The 16,785-nt window shown below is 38.6% G+C and overlaps 1 protein-coding gene across 1 annotated transcript in view; it reads left to right on the top strand.

The window, feature by feature from the left end:
* AGMO (alkylglycerol monooxygenase) overlaps nt 1-16,785 on the top strand; it is a 196,461-nt gene that overhangs the window by 81,182 nt on the left and 98,494 nt on the right. Inside the window, exon 5 of the mRNA XM_075728214.1 lies at nt 5,161-5,256. Coding sequence (XP_075584329.1) covers nt 5,161-5,256 — 96 coding nt within the window. The remainder of the gene's footprint in view (nt 1-5,160; nt 5,257-16,785) is intronic.

The following is a 16,785-nucleotide window of genomic DNA, read 5'->3' as shown; positions in this document are numbered from 1 at the left end:
TAGAGTTCAAAGTGTATTTTCGTATATATGAAACATATAAATGCTCTTCTCCCGTGAGGTATAATACTGGTGGTGGAGGAAGCCCACAGTCCTCTGGCAATCTCTACAACCAGCCTATGAGTAAATGACTCAAACCCAAGAGTGTGTGCTCACACATGCAAATCCAGTGTAACTCCATTAACTTCAGTAAAGTTAGTCTGGATTTATGCTCACATAACTGGGCATGGACTTAGCCTGCTGTTCATAACTGTTTCAAGCCCATGACATTAGATGAGTTGAAGTTCTCGGTTCCAAAAAGATGACTAGTTCTTCTGGAAACTGTGAAACAGATACTATTTGATTTGTTTCTTAAAGCTTTCTCTGTACTTGTTGTTTTTTAATTCAGAAAATAGTCACCTAATCTAACAGGAGTGCCTCAAATTTAAATGGCCATAATGAACAACAGCGGAAGGGATGCATCTCTGTCACAACTCTGCTTCCTATGTAAATACTGCCATGTTAAAGATTTAACCTTTGCACATTTACCCATTGGGACCATATGTGCAAATGCTTAACAAAAACAATAATTCAAAAAAGACAAAAAGCCTGTGTGTGCATATGGGTGTGTGCATGAGCACTTTGTCTGCCTGCATGGTTTTGAGGATGATACCTCAGAGAGCATAAAATATTCAGTAAGGCCAAGATGTCTGGCCACCTTAGATTCTGAAGACCATCCTCAGGACCACACTGGTATCACTTAGCAAATAATACATGTGCATTTAAAATTCATTTGCGTTAAGCAAAGGGAAGTCAGCCTAGGAATCCATTAATACTTTTGTGTGCAGCATTTTTTCCACCAAATATTTGGTATTAGTCAAGACTTTTAATTAATGTAAATGTTGATTTACCTCCCCCTAGACCTTCTGAGAGGTGTGCCACTTTTCTTTCTCTAAAGCCTTACTGTGCATGAACACAATTCTTGCTAATCCTTACAGCACTGCTAAATTTTGGACTGCCAGAGCTGTCCAGAGCCCCAAGGATGCATCTGCCTTGAAGCTGAAATTCCGTGAAGCCTTTAGTTACTCTGAGAGTGATCTGATGTTGCTGAATGTGTACTGTTGAATGCAGTTTGACATGCAGTTTTGTGGAGACTGTGAGAAAGTTGTGGTGGATGATGTGGGATTATGGGACTGTTCTGCTGCCAGCTCTGTATGTGTTTTAAGTTAAACATTATAAGACAGATAAATCAGCATATTAATCTGTGTGGGTTGTGCTCAAGCTGATTGAAAAGATGTGAAATGAAAGAGAAGAGAAAAACATGCCTGAAGTACAAACAGTGGTGCGAGATGTACTCCTGAACTTGGAACCAAATGTGTATGGTATTGCTTCATGCCGTTTGCACACACAGTGTTTTTGTTACTCCAGTGGAGGGGCCATAGTGAAGCAGATCTACTGTTAAGTCTGAGAGATGGTTTTGAAGCCCATTTTGTGGGAAAAAGATGTGAAAAAAAAAAAAGTATATTAATTTTTAAGAAGAAATCAGCATGCTAATACTATATAAATCTTTGCTTCTGATGAAACTCTTAGTTAAAGTGTAATTGTGAAAGGAAAAAGTAACATATACACCTTGAAAAGCTATGATTTAATTCTCTGAGTACCAGTTCTTAACTCTCCTCCAAGGGTTAGATTTGATTGCAAATAATAGATCCATAATAATTTGATAACTTTAGACTATATGTTTAGATAAAGGGTTGAATTATGCCTTGTTGGTTTAAAAGCAGTGGAAAGATCCGTATATAGGCCTGGAAAGGGAATAGGTAACACTGTTCTTTTCGGCTCAGAGTCACAAAGTTCAATTCTTGTTCACTGAGGAGTCTGCCAGGTCTGGGATCTGTAAGGGATGTTGGTTTTTTTTTTTTTTATCCTTACCTTTAACTCCTGCAGAATGCTCACAGAAGTATAGCCCACATGAATAGCTGTTGGCAGCTGCCCTGAGGCCCCGCCACGCTCCGTGGCCTGCGGGCAAGAGCCGGCCACATCGGCAGGTGGCCCTGGAAACCCAGAGTGGAAATGGAGGGGCTCAGTGCAGGAAACCCAGCCCTCTTGCTACGCCACAGGAGTTTCGACATTTTCCCTTTCTGTAGCGGGAGTGTTTATAAGCTCTTACAAATGAGAGGACGAAAGGTAGAGCATGCGGCGGACACACACCCTTCAAAAGGGGCAATGTCCTGAGCGTGAAGGCGCACAGCTGCGGTGCAGCAGCCCTAGATAGGAAGCCCTCTCCACCCCCTCAGTGAGTGCCTTTCCCATCAAGTTATCAGTTATTGTGGCTCGCTGTCAATCTCTGTTGCTGAATCCACAAGCGGGAAAAGATCTGTAACTGAGATAAGTGTTTTTTCTGCAGTTTTGACCAGAAATTCCGCCTTGGAGCCAGGAAAGATTTTCCTCTGCAGATTAGTGAAAGATGGTACATTCCCATAAAATGTTTTGATTTGGAGAATTGGCATTTCCAGTGAAAAACTATTTATATTTAATGACTTTTTTTTTTTTTTTTCCCCCTGACATTGATCTTGTTGTTCCGGTGGAACCACAGATAGGATAAACCAAATCTTTTGTATGGGAGATGTTTCCATTCCTCCCTATGGGTTCTACTTTTGTAAATGATCTTTGAAATCCTTTCTGTGCAGAATAAAGCTACATTGCAAGGAAACATGAGGCAGTTAGGAAAGCGTTCTCCTTTGTCAATCTCAGATTTACCTGTAGAATTATATAAAATTTCCCTCATCTCACCACTTGGCGGAGGAATCCTAGTACTCATTGTGAGAAGAAGGTTAGAAAACAAATATGAAGATGATCCTTCCTTCCCCTCTGAGTCATCTGTAAATACCACCAAATTGCCTCTGATAGCTTTAGGGAAAAAGCATATAATTTTTAACCCTGCTTTAAATCCTGCAACGACTTCCATGAATAATCTGAAAACCATCTGCTATTTTTTTTTTTAAATCAACTTCCTCTCCATTCCTTTTAAAAAATTTCCTGCTCTTATCACGCCATTAGACAGGTACAATCCATAATAAGAGGAAACTGCAGTAGCTTTACTTAAATCTGGCCGTGTGTCCTACTCTTCCATTGGCTTCTTTGTAAGACAACCTTTGAGAAAAACCATGCCAGCCTTCTGGCTGTTGTGGGACAATACCTCTCAGCCTCTTTTTTTTGTAGCTCCCCCACTTTTAGTAATTAAATACTAAGGGGGTCCAGGTTAGAGGAATGAGGAAAAAGGAACTCATAAAAGAGATTGACTCCATGACAGTGTTTAGGGCATTTCTTCTGAAGTATGGGAGGCTTGCACTACATTTCTGTTTCAGAGCATGGAGAGTTGTGGATTTGAAAGTCAGTCTTCTGTTTAGTAGTCTTCTGCACAAGGCAGTCTGATCTGCATTTTTAACTCTCAAAGAAGGCTCAGGCACACCTCTACTCCAGAATTTCACGCCTGAATGCCACATCCCCTCTGATGGCATTTATGAGCTTCTACCTTAGCTTCGATGAGAGTTGCTACCAATTTTTGTGAGTTTACTTAGGCCAAGTGATTCTTAGGGATGGAATATGCAAATTCCACCTTCCAAATACATTTTTCTTTCTTTTTTTGTTTTAGAAATGTTATGAAAACACTTCAGCCTTTGAGGATCAGACTGATTGAAACAAAATAGCTGTTTACATTGTTTTCCCCAAGTTCCAGAAGCTCAGCATAGTCCTTCTACTACCTTTGACTTCCTTTACTTCTTGGGAAAGAACTTCCCAGACATTCAACCAGAAATGCCGCACATGTAGTTTGTGAGGCAGCTGTGATCCATGAAGCCTTTGAATGTAGCTTTTAAAATCGCAGCTGTCCCAGCCCTACCAGGTGATGCTGAAACTGCAGTGACTTCAGGGTTTCTTTCTAGCGCTTCAGTCATTGTCTGGTGTTGAAGTCAGCAGGCCAAGCTGGGATTGCAAGGGCTTAGTTCTCCATTGTCTTATGACAGTGAGAGACGGCTGTGGTGACTTTCTTGAGAGCATCAGTCACATCATTGGGACGGAGGTGGATTTGTTTCACAGCCCCAGTGTGAAATCTTACCTATTGGGTAGGCCTTTGGACAAAAACTAAGGGAATACCGGCCTTAAATGCTATGCGCAGACCTACACTAAAGGAATTCCTGGCTCAGGAGGCCTGTCATGGCTATCAGATTGCTTTCTCTGATGTTCAAAGATTTGATTTTTGTGAGCAGGACAATAGGAATTTGAAAACAGAGTTTGCTAATTTTGCTGTGTTTCACAGGGGGCTCTTATCTGCTACCCAGATTTTCCCTGAGTGCTAAAAAGATGTAAAGTTTTGAAGATACCTCTGCTACTGTTTAGTTTAGAAAAAATATCTGTATTTTAGGGAAGGATTAACTTCTTAATGCAGCTGGTAGAAGGAAAAAAAAAAAGATAAGCCTTTTTCTGAAGAAAGCAGGCTTACTTTTAACGTGTGAAGGCTTTGAAAGTCTTATTTTATTGCTCAGCCAGTTAAGCAATTAATTGTGAAATTCCTGGGACTTTACTCTGTATATAAGTTATCAGTGTCTTTCCTAAGGAAGCAGTTTTCTGAAACTGTTTTCATGCTAGCACATCTTTAGAAGTCAGCAACGTATCAGGGCTTCGAGGGAGATGCCATGTCAAAGTTAGGGTGCAAATATATAATTAACTTTGAAAACCAAGTAAGCTGCTTTGCCCTTGCGGTGCTCATGTATAGAGTTCAGATGGAAAAGCTATAGTGTTATAAATTTACACCTTGCTTATTCTGTGATAATTCTCCCCTATAAGTGAACCTTGTATGACAAGGATATGTTGCTGTCTGCTCTGTATAGTACACAGAATTAACAACTAATCTCAGGATTTCTGGGTTCTTTTCTTGATTTTTCTACTTTCTCACATTATGATTTTTGGCAAATCACTTTTGCAGCAATTTATGTCTCATTTGCTATAGCACATCTAGTAGCAACATAATAATCAGTATCTATTTTACATAATGTCTACATTATGGAGGTATTAGAAGAAGCAATTATCTTGTGCAGTGCTTTCAGCTCCTGAGATGGGACTTCTTTATATCATGACAAGTTTAGAATGGTATATCTAACGCGTATTTTCTTTCTCATTTTTCAGATTTTCAACTTGCCCATGGCTCTTTTCATTCCCCCTTCAGTGTTTGCTGTTCATCTACAGTTTAATCTACTTTATCAGTTTTGGATACATACAGAGGTAAACCAGGTTTTTAAGCCATATCTAAACAGTTAGCCTGGAGCAGTGTCCTGGAAATCCACTAGCAGCTGATTTATTGTGTAAGAAAAATTTTTGTCTGACTTCCTTAAGGAGAAACATCTGTTCATTTTTATTCCTTTTTCTGAATATATATTGCTAAGTTTATAAGAAGCAATGAGACCAGTTGGTCCCAATTAGGTTTAAAAAAAAAAACAAAAAACTGTAAGGAATCAAAAGTTTTTGCTATTTTAATACTGTGTTTTCCTATCTTGCAGCTTATTAAACATTTCTGGCAGATACTGAAACTGATTTTATTTCTAAGATAAATATTTTAGGGAAAAATATCCAAAACCCAGTGCTTCTTAAAGATCATTTAGAGTTGCAACTGAAGTCAGATATTGTTTCCTTCTTAGTGTAAGTAGTTCTCAGATGAAAAATGCTTTTTGATTATCTGATGGCTATTTGTTTATGACTGCACCTATTTATTTGTGTTTTGCGAGTGCATAGATCATATCTAGTTTACATACATATATACTTAACCCACTGTCATTAGTAAGTAGTTTCCCACACTTCTCAGGTAGCTGAACGGCCTTCTGCCTTCTCCCTTGCACTACAGTAGAGGTGTTTAAAAGTAGCCTATATGTCAGTAGCATATTTCTCAGTAGTCCCTAGTGGGCTGCCGGCTAATTGTCTCTACAACACTTACTGCTTTGATTATTCTGACTATACAGATGTCTTTTTCCCTCTGTAGTTTCATTTTGCAATCTATAGGATGATTCTTTTAGAAGACAATTTTATTTTCTTTATCTGTTATTTTAGGTGATTGTGTTGCTTAAATTACATTTTTTACTTTCTCTTTTTGGTGTATTTCGTTAAAAAAGTAATTAAAAAAAAAAAAAAAAAAGGAAAAAAGCTACTTACAGTGACCCAATAGCAAACTTCTGTTGTTGAAATTTCACTTCTGCTGGGCACATTTCTGAAATGATTAATACATGTCTGATGCTCTGCAACACCACATAAATAGGAAAGGCTTACAATAAAATGTCACACACATCACCAGAACTGGCATGAACTCAAACAATACACAATTAAGCTTGTCAAAATGTTTTGAACAAACTTGAACACTTTGAAATTATACTAAATGAATATTCTAAATCACGTGGTAGCGCAGTTTCTTTGACCATGCCTTAGGTTCCCCAAACTGGTTTTACTGTGTTTTATCACCAAGAAAAATATAATATGCCTCATTTACCTCATCTCTGCTGTCTGAAGCCATTTCTTCCTTCGCTGAGTTGTTTCTAACATTCAGTAACCCAATGAGTCACAGCACTGGTGCCACAGTGTGCACCTAAAGTTTCTAAAGTGAATTTCAGAGGCTTATGAATCGCCTACATCCCTCTAAAATGCTAAATCCCTCATAGGGCTTAAAAGGAATTTCCATAGCCTATGTGCCATGTACCAAGCTTAGACACTAGTCTAAACACGGATTAATTTCAGTCTCAATGAAAAGATAAGCCCTCCTTACTATTAAATTATTGTGCCAGTAGAAAAACAATGGATCTTTTGTACTGATCCAGCTGATGCAGTCATAGATCTTTGTTTACAAGGGAAGATATTCTTAATGTTGATTTTGTAGCACAGTTGAGATAGGTTGAAGTCATGCTTTAAGGTCAAAAATGATGTCAAAATAGAAATAGGCTTCCACCATGTATTAGCAGATTTCCTGCTCTCAAGGGCATAACAGAAAAGAGAAGGGAAAGGAAGGGAAATAGTAGCAGCTCATGCAGCAACGCAGGTTTATTTCAGCCTATATTTTTGGTGAAATTAATATGATGCTTCACTATTATACTGGGTTTTTTTCGCAACAGCTGTTACAATTTAACTGTTTAAAGCTGTGGCATTTCTAATTGTTTTTAACAGTTCTTTTCCTGACTTTTAACAGTTCTAGTTATCTTACACAGATTATAGTAAAATGAAAATCCTTTCTGTAAGTCTCAGTTTCCAGCAGTTTCCCAACATATGAGGTTTGTTCGGGGCTGCAGGAATGGGGTCATTTAGAAAACATCATCCTGTCTCAGTGACTGCTGCTAGCCCTTGCTCTGAGAGCTGAGGTTCATCATCCCCTGGCAGCTCTGGTGTCCTCTGGGAGCCCACAGTGGGTGCTGTTACAGGGTGGCAGCACATGTCATGAGGGGTCTAGTAGAGATATGCTTCATTATTTCTATTCTGCCAGCGCAAGATGTAATAGTTTGCTTCTAAAATGCAGGAGCATTTGATAAGAAATGCTAAGTTTGCCCTCAGATTTCTATTGCTTTTAATCAGTATTGACATTTTCTTAGGCAAGATTTGGCCCCATATTGACTAGTCAAGTATGTTTGGAAATAGTAACTTCACAACTTTTGATTACACAACCTTCTCCTTCGAAAAAAGCAAATCTAGTAAGATACAGCAAAAAGTTCTCTTTTCTTTAATAGACATTTTTTTAATAGCACTGAAAAGCTTAGTAAAGGATATGCACGATTTATTATTTTATAAAAGAAAAAAATACTTAAGTAATAGGAAAGAATGACACTATATGAAAGTTTCTGAGGGAAGATGTTCTGTTTGGGGCATAATTTAAATTGAATTCAGTAATTACAAGAGAAGGATCATGCTGTGTTGAAACTTTCTATGCTATGTTTCAGCCTAGAGCAAAAGTTTATAGCCAAAGTATGATCCCTGATATTTTCCTATACTTTATTTTAGAATGTGTCCAGTGCTGTTTCAAACAATGCTAAGAGAAGTTTCCTGTGTTATAACTTTGACCTTCTTCAATATTTGTTACGTCAGTTTTTGTTCAGCTTTCCCACCAGCAGACCAGACATGGTCTATTTTATTTTAACTCCAGTGGCTCGTATATTCCTGTGAAGACAGTATACCAAATCATAAAGATCAAAAGTACCCACTCATTCTATCTCAGTTAGACTTCTTTATTTCCTGCATATTTGGTATGCATTAGCTTTTGGCCTTTTATATAAAGTAGTACAGCATTTTAAACACCATAAATCTTATATAAAGATTATACTATACCATTATACTATACAATTATTTTAGTAACAATAAAAGATCTCTAGCATACTATACCATTCTTTTAGTAATAATAAAAGTTCTCTAGCACCAAAATCAGAATGGGCTATTCATATGAGAAAGGCATTTCTGTAATTAATAAAGAAAAGTAGGGTGTGCTAGAGTGAAAACACAGCTTTGTGACTTATATTTAAATGCAAATGCATAACTTATTTTCCCATTACAAGAACTTTGCTGTCTGAAGTCCGCTTTTTTTTCACTGCTTCTGTGCATTACTGCACTGTGTACATGGCAATCTGAAATGATATTGAAAATTTTCCAAAGATTTTTTTAAAAATCTCTGAGTACCACCAAGGTATTGAAATAAACTCATAACAGTTTATTTGAATAATAAAAACCCCAACAAACAAAAAAACAACTGAAGAACACACTTTTCTGTAATGATGCATAAACCCAGGTTCTCAATAAATCAAAGGAAAACAATTTTTGGTCCTATCCAATACCATATAGGTCAATAGAATAACTCATTCAGTAGATCTGCTCTTAAATGGTCTGGGAGAAATGTTTCTGTGACTAGACCATTCTCATCTAGATCATAAGGAGAGTAAAAAAAATTACTTTGGTCAAAGAGCACTAAAAATCTAATTTTTTAAAAGCCACAAAATGTTTCAGGACTGTTACTGACAGACAGAAATACTCCATTTCAGTTTATTTTCACAGGTGATTCGGAAGGTCTATGGCTCATATTAAACTATATCCTTCCGTTATGCATTTATTACAACCAATAAGTTAGGTGTGTTTATAACCTGATAGACACCTGTGAAAAACAGAAATTGGTTTCTGTTGGTTTAGCTGTAATTTTTATGAGATGTCAAATCGTATTTGGAAAGTATCAACTGAATCAATCCCTGTTGGAAGTAATTGCAGCAGCAGATTATTCCTTGCCTGTTTGATCTTTGACATGCATTAGTTTCTGTTTAATTTTCTAATTTAAGGAAAGACTGTAATCTGCCCTTTACAATACTCACGGAAGTCAGGTTTCTCCAGGCATGTCTTTTTCCCTTGTTTAAGTCTTCCTACCTCATCAAAGTCTGGGAGCAGAAAAAGGTGAGCCACTACTATTAACCAGGAGTAACGTGGGTGAAAACAGGTGAAGAATGGGAAAAATTTTGGCAACAACTCATGCAGGCTGGAAAGAGAGATGTGAAATTGCTATAGATATAGGCCAAAATACATCTGTTTTTGTCAGAAAACACCAATTCAGTAAAACTGAAACTTGCTGTGGAATTATATTGTATTTGTAAAAAAATATTTTGCACTTAATGTGCAGTGTATACTCATCTAAACTTCTGTCTATGACCTTCTTTAGCTTTGACTTCTGCTCAGTTTTCTTTAATGAAAAACACTGAAAGAGAGATAAAGTGTGGAGGCTTCACACTTTCATGAAAAGGAATTCTGTTCCTGGCAGGAAGCCATGCACAGCCCATCGGGGCTCCCTGAGTGTGGGTGAGCTGTTGTGGCCCAGTCCCGAAGTCCTTACATCAATCAGGTCTTACCTAGGAAGATGACCAGGTTCAGAAAAAATTCTCTAGGTTTTGGGTTTTGTTTTTTTTTTCCCCCCAAATATGAGCATAGGGTCAATAAGAAAATTAAACAAGCAAATTAAAGAACCAAGTAAAATTAAGTACTTAAAAATGTATGTATTTCTTTTAAGTAGCAGTATACCAGTGATTACTGTATCAATAGCAAAAGCTATTCTTGAAACTCTAGAGGACATGTGTCTTTTAAGCAGAGACTATTTGAGACAAAAGTCTATTGGATGGCTGTTCAAAGAATCATAAAATCTTTAGGACAATGTGACAAATAAGTGACAGCATATGACAATAGATAAAATATTCAGTTATTAATTCCCAGGCCCTAGCAGTTGAGATTGGTCCTCTATTTCTTTGCAAATTTCATTTTTCCATTCTCTTGGACCTACCTTTTCCACATTGTGTGCTGTAGTCTCATTTAAGTAAAGAGAAAGGAATGCAGGAGTAAACAACTGTAACAAGGTTTATTTAAAGTACTTTCAGTAGTTAGTAATTTAGAAGCAATTTAGTAATGTGTTTCTTAAAACTGAAAGGTAAATTTGATCAAGAAATGAGAATTTGAATTTGAAAGGCATTTTAACAAAATGTATTTGACTATAATGTTTTTGAGCATTTGCAGTGGGAAGAAGATAGTATTGGTTTTGTGGGGGGTTTTTTGTGGATTTGGAGAAAGATTTTTGGTAATCAGCTAAAATCTTCAATAGTTTGCAAATGAAAAATGGAGATGCTTTGCTAAAGGTAAAATATCTTGAGGCCTTGTTTACAAAGGCATATATTTATGCTTAATTTAGTACACTGTGAATAGTTCCTATAAGATCAGTGAATAATGAGTCAAATTTAGTGTGTGGAAGTTTTTACAAAATGGTGGTATACAAGTGGTATTGAATGGATCACAGTGGAAACAGAGTATGCTGGATTGATCTGGTTTCCTAGCTGAGATGAGAAACATAGATTGCTTTGTTTTGTTTAATTTTACCAGTAAAAGGTAAAATTAGTAATAATCCAATGTATTTAGTATAATTGTGAAATTGCAGTTTCTCTTGAATTTGTTGCTGGAAACTCATTTTGAATTCAAATAGCATATACCAACAAACCCTTTAATTTTCTCTATTCCAATACATTTGTTCATTTAATAAAGGAACAAGCTTATTTTATTTAATTCAATCAAAAATAGACATGGGTCTGTCTGATGTGCCCTTTGAAATTAGAAACACACACATCTCTTCCTACTCAGGTTACAAGGGATCAATCTAAAAACTTACCATTCACAAGAATTTTGCTGAAATTCTTCAAAAAGATGAATGTAATGTAGAGTCATAGAATGCTTTGGGTTGGAAGGGACCTTTAGAGGTCATCTGGCCCAACCCCCCCTGCAATGAGCAGGGACATCTTCAACTAGATGAGCTTGCTCAGAGCCCCGTCCAACCTGACCTTGAATGTTTCTAGGGATGGGGCCTCCACTACCTCTCTGGGCAACATGTTCCAGTGCCTCACCACCCTCATTTTAAAAAAATTTCTTCCTTATATCCAGTCTAAATCTATTCTTCTCTAGTTTAAAACCATTACTCCTTGTCCTGTCACAACAATTGCTAAAAACATTGTCCCCATCTCTATTATAGGCCCCCTTTAGGTACTGAAAGGCCACGATAAGGTCTCCTCGCAGCCTTCTCTTCTCCTGGCTGAACAACCCCAGCTCTCTCAGCCTGGCCTCATAGGAGAGGTGCTCCAGGCTTCATGGCCCTCCCTTGGACCTGCTCCAACAGTTCCATATCCTTCTTGTGCTGAGGGCCCCAGAGCTGGACGCAGTGCTCCAGGTGGGGTCTCACCAGAGTAGAGTAGAGGGGCAGAATCACCTCCCTCGACCTGCTGGCCATGCTTCTTTTGACGTAGCCCAGGATATAGTTGGCTTTCTGGGCTGCAAGCGCACATTGTTGCCTCATGTTCAGCTTTTCATCCACCAGTACCGCCAAGTCCTTCTCCGTAGGGCTGCTCTCAATCCCTTCATCCCCCAGCCTGTATTGATATCAGGGGTTGCTCCATCCCAGGTGCAGGACCTTGCACTTGGCCTTGTTGAACCTCATGAGGTTCACACAGGCCCACCTCTCCAGCTTGTCCAGGTCCCTTTGGATGACATCTCTTCCTTCTGGCATGTCAGCTGCACCACTCAGCTTAGTGTCATCTGCAAACTTGCTGAGGGTGCGCTCGATCCCACTGTCTATATCATTGATGAAGATATTAAACAGCACTGGTCCCAGTACGGACCCCTGAGGGACCTCACTTGTTACCCGTCTTCTTTGGCCATTGAGCCATTGACCACTACCTTCTCAATGTGACCATCCAACCAATTCCTTATCCACCGAACAGTCCACCCATCAAATCCATATCTCCCCAATTTAGAGAGAAGGATGTTGTGGGGGACTGTGTCGAAGGCTTTACAGAAGTCCAGATAGATGACATCCATTGCTTTTCCCTTGTCCACTGATGCAGTCACTCCTTCATAGAAAGCCACTAGGTTGGTCAGGCAGGACTTGCCCTTGGTGAAGCCGTGCTGGCTGTCTCGAATCACCTCCCTGTCCTTCATGTGCTTGAGCATATCTTCTAGGACGATCTGTTCCATGATCTTCCCAGGCACAGAAGTAAGGCTGACAGGTCAGTAGTTCCTTTCTTCCCTTTTTAAAAATGGGCACAACATTTCCCTTTTTCCAGTCAGCAGGGACTTCACCTGACTGCCATGACTTTTCAAATATCATGGAAAGTGGCTTGGCAACTACATCAGCCAATTCCCTCAGGACTCTGGGGTGCATCTCATCAGGTCCCATAGACTTGTGTACGTTCAGATTCCTCAAGTGGTCTCAAACCTGATCTTCCCTTACAGTGGGAGGGCTTTACCCGTCTGGTCCCCAGGTTGTGGTCCATTGATTCGGGAGGGGTGGGGAGAGAGGTTGCAGGTGAAGACTGAGGCAAAGAAGTTGTTGAGTATCTCAGCCTTCTCCTCATCTGTTGATACTAAGTCAGCTTTCTTGTTCATTGTGGGGCGGGTACGCTTTCTTTAACCTTCCTTTTCTGATTGACATACCTGTAGAAGCCCTTCTTGTTATTCTTTACATCCCTTGCCAAATTCAGCTACAACCACGCCTTGGCATTCCTGACCCCCTCCCTACACAGCGAGGCAGCTTCCCTGTACTCTTCCCAGGACACCTGTCCCTGTTTCCACTGCCTGTGCGGTTCCTCCTTGCTCTTCAGTTTGACCAGCATGTCTCAACTCAGCCATGCTGGTATCTTCCCTTCCTTGCCTGATTTCTTACACCTGGTGACTGAGAGCTCTTGCGCTCTATGGAAGGTGTCCTTAAAGATCTGCCAGCTCTGTTCTGTTCCCCTGTCCCTGAGGACAGTTTCCCAGGGGGTCTTTCTGACTAACTCCTTGAAGAGCTGTAGTAGCGAAGTAGAGGTGATATACAGCCATTCTCCTAGTCTGATGTTCAGCCTTTTGTCCGACAACTCTCAGTGACGTGGATGATTTAGGTAGAATTCCTAGAAACAGGTCTTGTCATCCAACAGCTTACCGGCTTTTAGAAACTAGATTTTCTCATTGTTACAAAGATCCAAGAAATTTTTCTAAAACAAGTGCGGAATGAGCTAATCACTGATTTGCATAAAGAGCAAAATTTTGGTTTACAAAAGAAAGTGCTGGTCCCATTCCTGATAGCTGATGCTTTTATGATTCAGAAACAAATTGTTCGCCTGCTGCAAACTGTCAACTCAAGCATTTACTGTGGAGAGGAGAACAAATAAATGAATAAATACCAGGGAGATAAAAATACTTTCTTTAATGCAGACAGTGCCTTTGTAGGTCCAGATAGGATATATATACAATACAGACAATAAAACTCAAACATGATTCCAAGAAACAAAGAGATCTCACTGCTTCAACCCAGCGTGTCTGCCAAAATGGCTTATTAGATTTTCTGACCAACCTGCAGGATGAAAGTCTTGTCATCATTGCACTTGCCAGAGCGTGGAGAAGAGCAAAGCTAATAATACTATCACTAAACGGAAATACTATCAATAACTGCAAAATGTGTTCCACTTTTCCATGTTTCACCCTCCCCACAAGGGGAGAAAAGTATTATCTTTCTAGATATATAAAGAATATAACTCTGCTTTTGTTTTAAATAAGAAGAATAACAAAAGAGAGAGAAAATAAAACATTCATAAGAGAGTACACTGTTCCTGTCCTGCTGAGTGTAGGCTGCACTTGAACACAGATTAATCAGGAAAAATATAGTGGCATGAGGTTTGGAGTTCCTTCTTTGGCACCTAGGACCTCGATGATTAGGAGTGTTGACTTTACACCTTAGTAGCCCCAGGATGAGCCTCCTATTTTAAACCTAAGTGCTCCCTGGCACTTTTAGGTATCTAAGTCTACCCAGAAGTGTTTTGACATGGTGAGTTAAGTATTTTGTTGTTATCTAGCTTCTCTTTCAACTGAACTGCAAAGAGGGACTTAAAAATATGTAAGCCATTTAAATGCACTGAGTAGTGCTCTGCACCCAGTAGCTCTGAGTTCAACACACAGCACAGGAACCATGATCTTTTTCATTCAAAAAGCAGCTGCTCCACAATAATCAGCTTATGTTGGAGATTTGCATTTAATGCACAACAATCTGGGCAGAGGAACCCTTCCCTTTCCCTGTCGAAGCTGGGTCACTGGTGAGGCCAGAAATGAAAAGTTTATGGGACAAGAACATAAGCAGGAACTTGACTTGCCATCCTAATAATTAAGTCCTTGAGTTTGAGTGTTGGCTTCTGGTCCTTGCACTAAAGACTCTTCTTGCAAGAGACAGCAGTGAAATGTTTACTTCAGCAGCAGTGGACCTGAGTATTGCTAATCTGCCTGCAGAAACCCTAAAACTAAAAATTGTATTTCAAGAATTTTATTTAGGCCACCTGTGTCTATTATGTCTCTGGAGAATTATCAAGATAAAAGTGAAATGAGCTACTTAGAGATGCAACACATTTCAGTATATTCTGCATCCTACAAAGCAATCTAAACAACTCATTTACCAAATAAAGTTAATACAAAAATGAAAAGATATTGCATTAATGTGGAAATAAGTTAGAGATACTGCTCTCTGTAAAAAAAAAATCTAATTTTCCATCTTAACATATTACCTATAATACTCTTGAGTTTTTCTCATAGTTTGTACTCATTGAGTCTGTTTCAGTTAGTTATGGCTTCAAAGCCAACAGAAAATTTGAAAGACCATTATTTGTTAAAAACATAAAGTGTAGGATGTTGACTATATTTTGATCTATTTAAAGAGGAAAGTGAAGAGCTACACTTGGCTATATTTTAGTTTATTTCAGGACTGGCATACTGATTTATTACTTTCTGCTTTTTTCCTCACAATTACCAGCATGTATTTGTCAAACTGCTGAAAAATACTGAAATTTTATAGCAATTTTTCTCCTGGAGTTTGTTTAAAATGCTTAACTTGATATATGACTGAAAGAGTGACTTTCTCCATGTTCTGCTCTTTGTAATGCTGCAATTAAAACAACCAGCTAGTGTAGGTTTTCTCCCATTTTTAGTGGATAAATTGATTGAAACTTCCTATATGTGCTCATCTTTCCTACAACAAGGCTTAATTTGACCTTTAAATAAATAAAAAAAAAATCTTGCATCCACTTTTTGAAAGTGTTAACTGAAATATTCACTAAGATGCCAATTTGATTCAAACCTTACCTCCTGGTTGAGGCATAGAACAATGAAAAGTGACAACAGCCTCCTTCAAGATAATTTATTATAAACACATTTCTTAAGTCTGTGTGTTTATTATATAAATATGCCCTGAACCGGACTATCCATTAAAACTAGGCTTTCACCTCCCATTCCTACAATCCAGATTTATCAGAAATTTGCCCCCTATGAAACTCTTTATGATCCCAACAGGCCTGATTCCTCTCATTTGTTTTATTTCTAAACTATAAATATTTTTTTTTCGCTCCTCAGTGTGGAAATTTGGCTACATCCATTTTACATGCTTACTGGAGTAGAAAACTGCCTAATCAGATAGGAAAACAGTTGGCGGTATATAAATCAGGGTTTGCCGAGGATTTCAAAGAGTGAAACTGGCAGACGAGCACATGTCCTAGGAGTTCTGCCTTTCCCCAGCTTCCCTGTAGAGATTTCACATGGCAAATATGATCACCAGGGCCATCTGTATAAATACATGGGTGTGTTGTCCTGAATTAACATAGCAGCTCTACTGGGGAATGTAACTAAGGTCTTATTTTAAATTTCCCCACCAGACTGTCTGAAATATAGATTTATATACCAGGAATAAAAATCTTATCTTGATTTTGATGAAGAAATCAATAGTAATATGTGGTTTACTGCAAACTAGTCTAACAGACACCCCAAAGTTAAGTTTAGAGTGCTCCTTAGTGATGCTCCAGGGATGAATTTGCCCTCTCCTGTCCTGTAGAGCAGTAACACTATGATATTGAAAGTAATGCTGTGCTACAAACAGCTTTTCTTATACTCAAATTTAAAAAACCCTAACTTTTTATATACGAATAGTTTTCCTGTAATATTGCCTGCTCTACTCAGTCAACATTCCTTCCTACCATTCATGTTGAAACAGAGTTAAGTAAAGATTCATGTTGTAGTGGTGACAGGAGGAGTTGTTACACAAGATGTAAAGTTTCCCTTGGATTTCATGTCACGATTTTTTCTCATTATTTAAACAAGAACTACATTGAAGTGGTGCAGGTACCAGGCAATAAAGATTTCCCTTGGTGCTGACAAACTCTGAGACCGCAAACGGAGGTGCTTACATGCCGCAAGAGATATTGCATAATGTTCTTT

This window comes from Pelecanus crispus, chromosome 2 (assembly GCF_030463565.1).
Source record: "Pelecanus crispus isolate bPelCri1 chromosome 2, bPelCri1.pri, whole genome shotgun sequence".
Taxonomy (NCBI): domain Eukaryota; kingdom Metazoa; phylum Chordata; class Aves; order Pelecaniformes; family Pelecanidae; genus Pelecanus; species Pelecanus crispus.
Note: the sequence above shows the minus strand (reverse complement) of the source record. Positions and strands in the feature narration are given on the sequence as shown.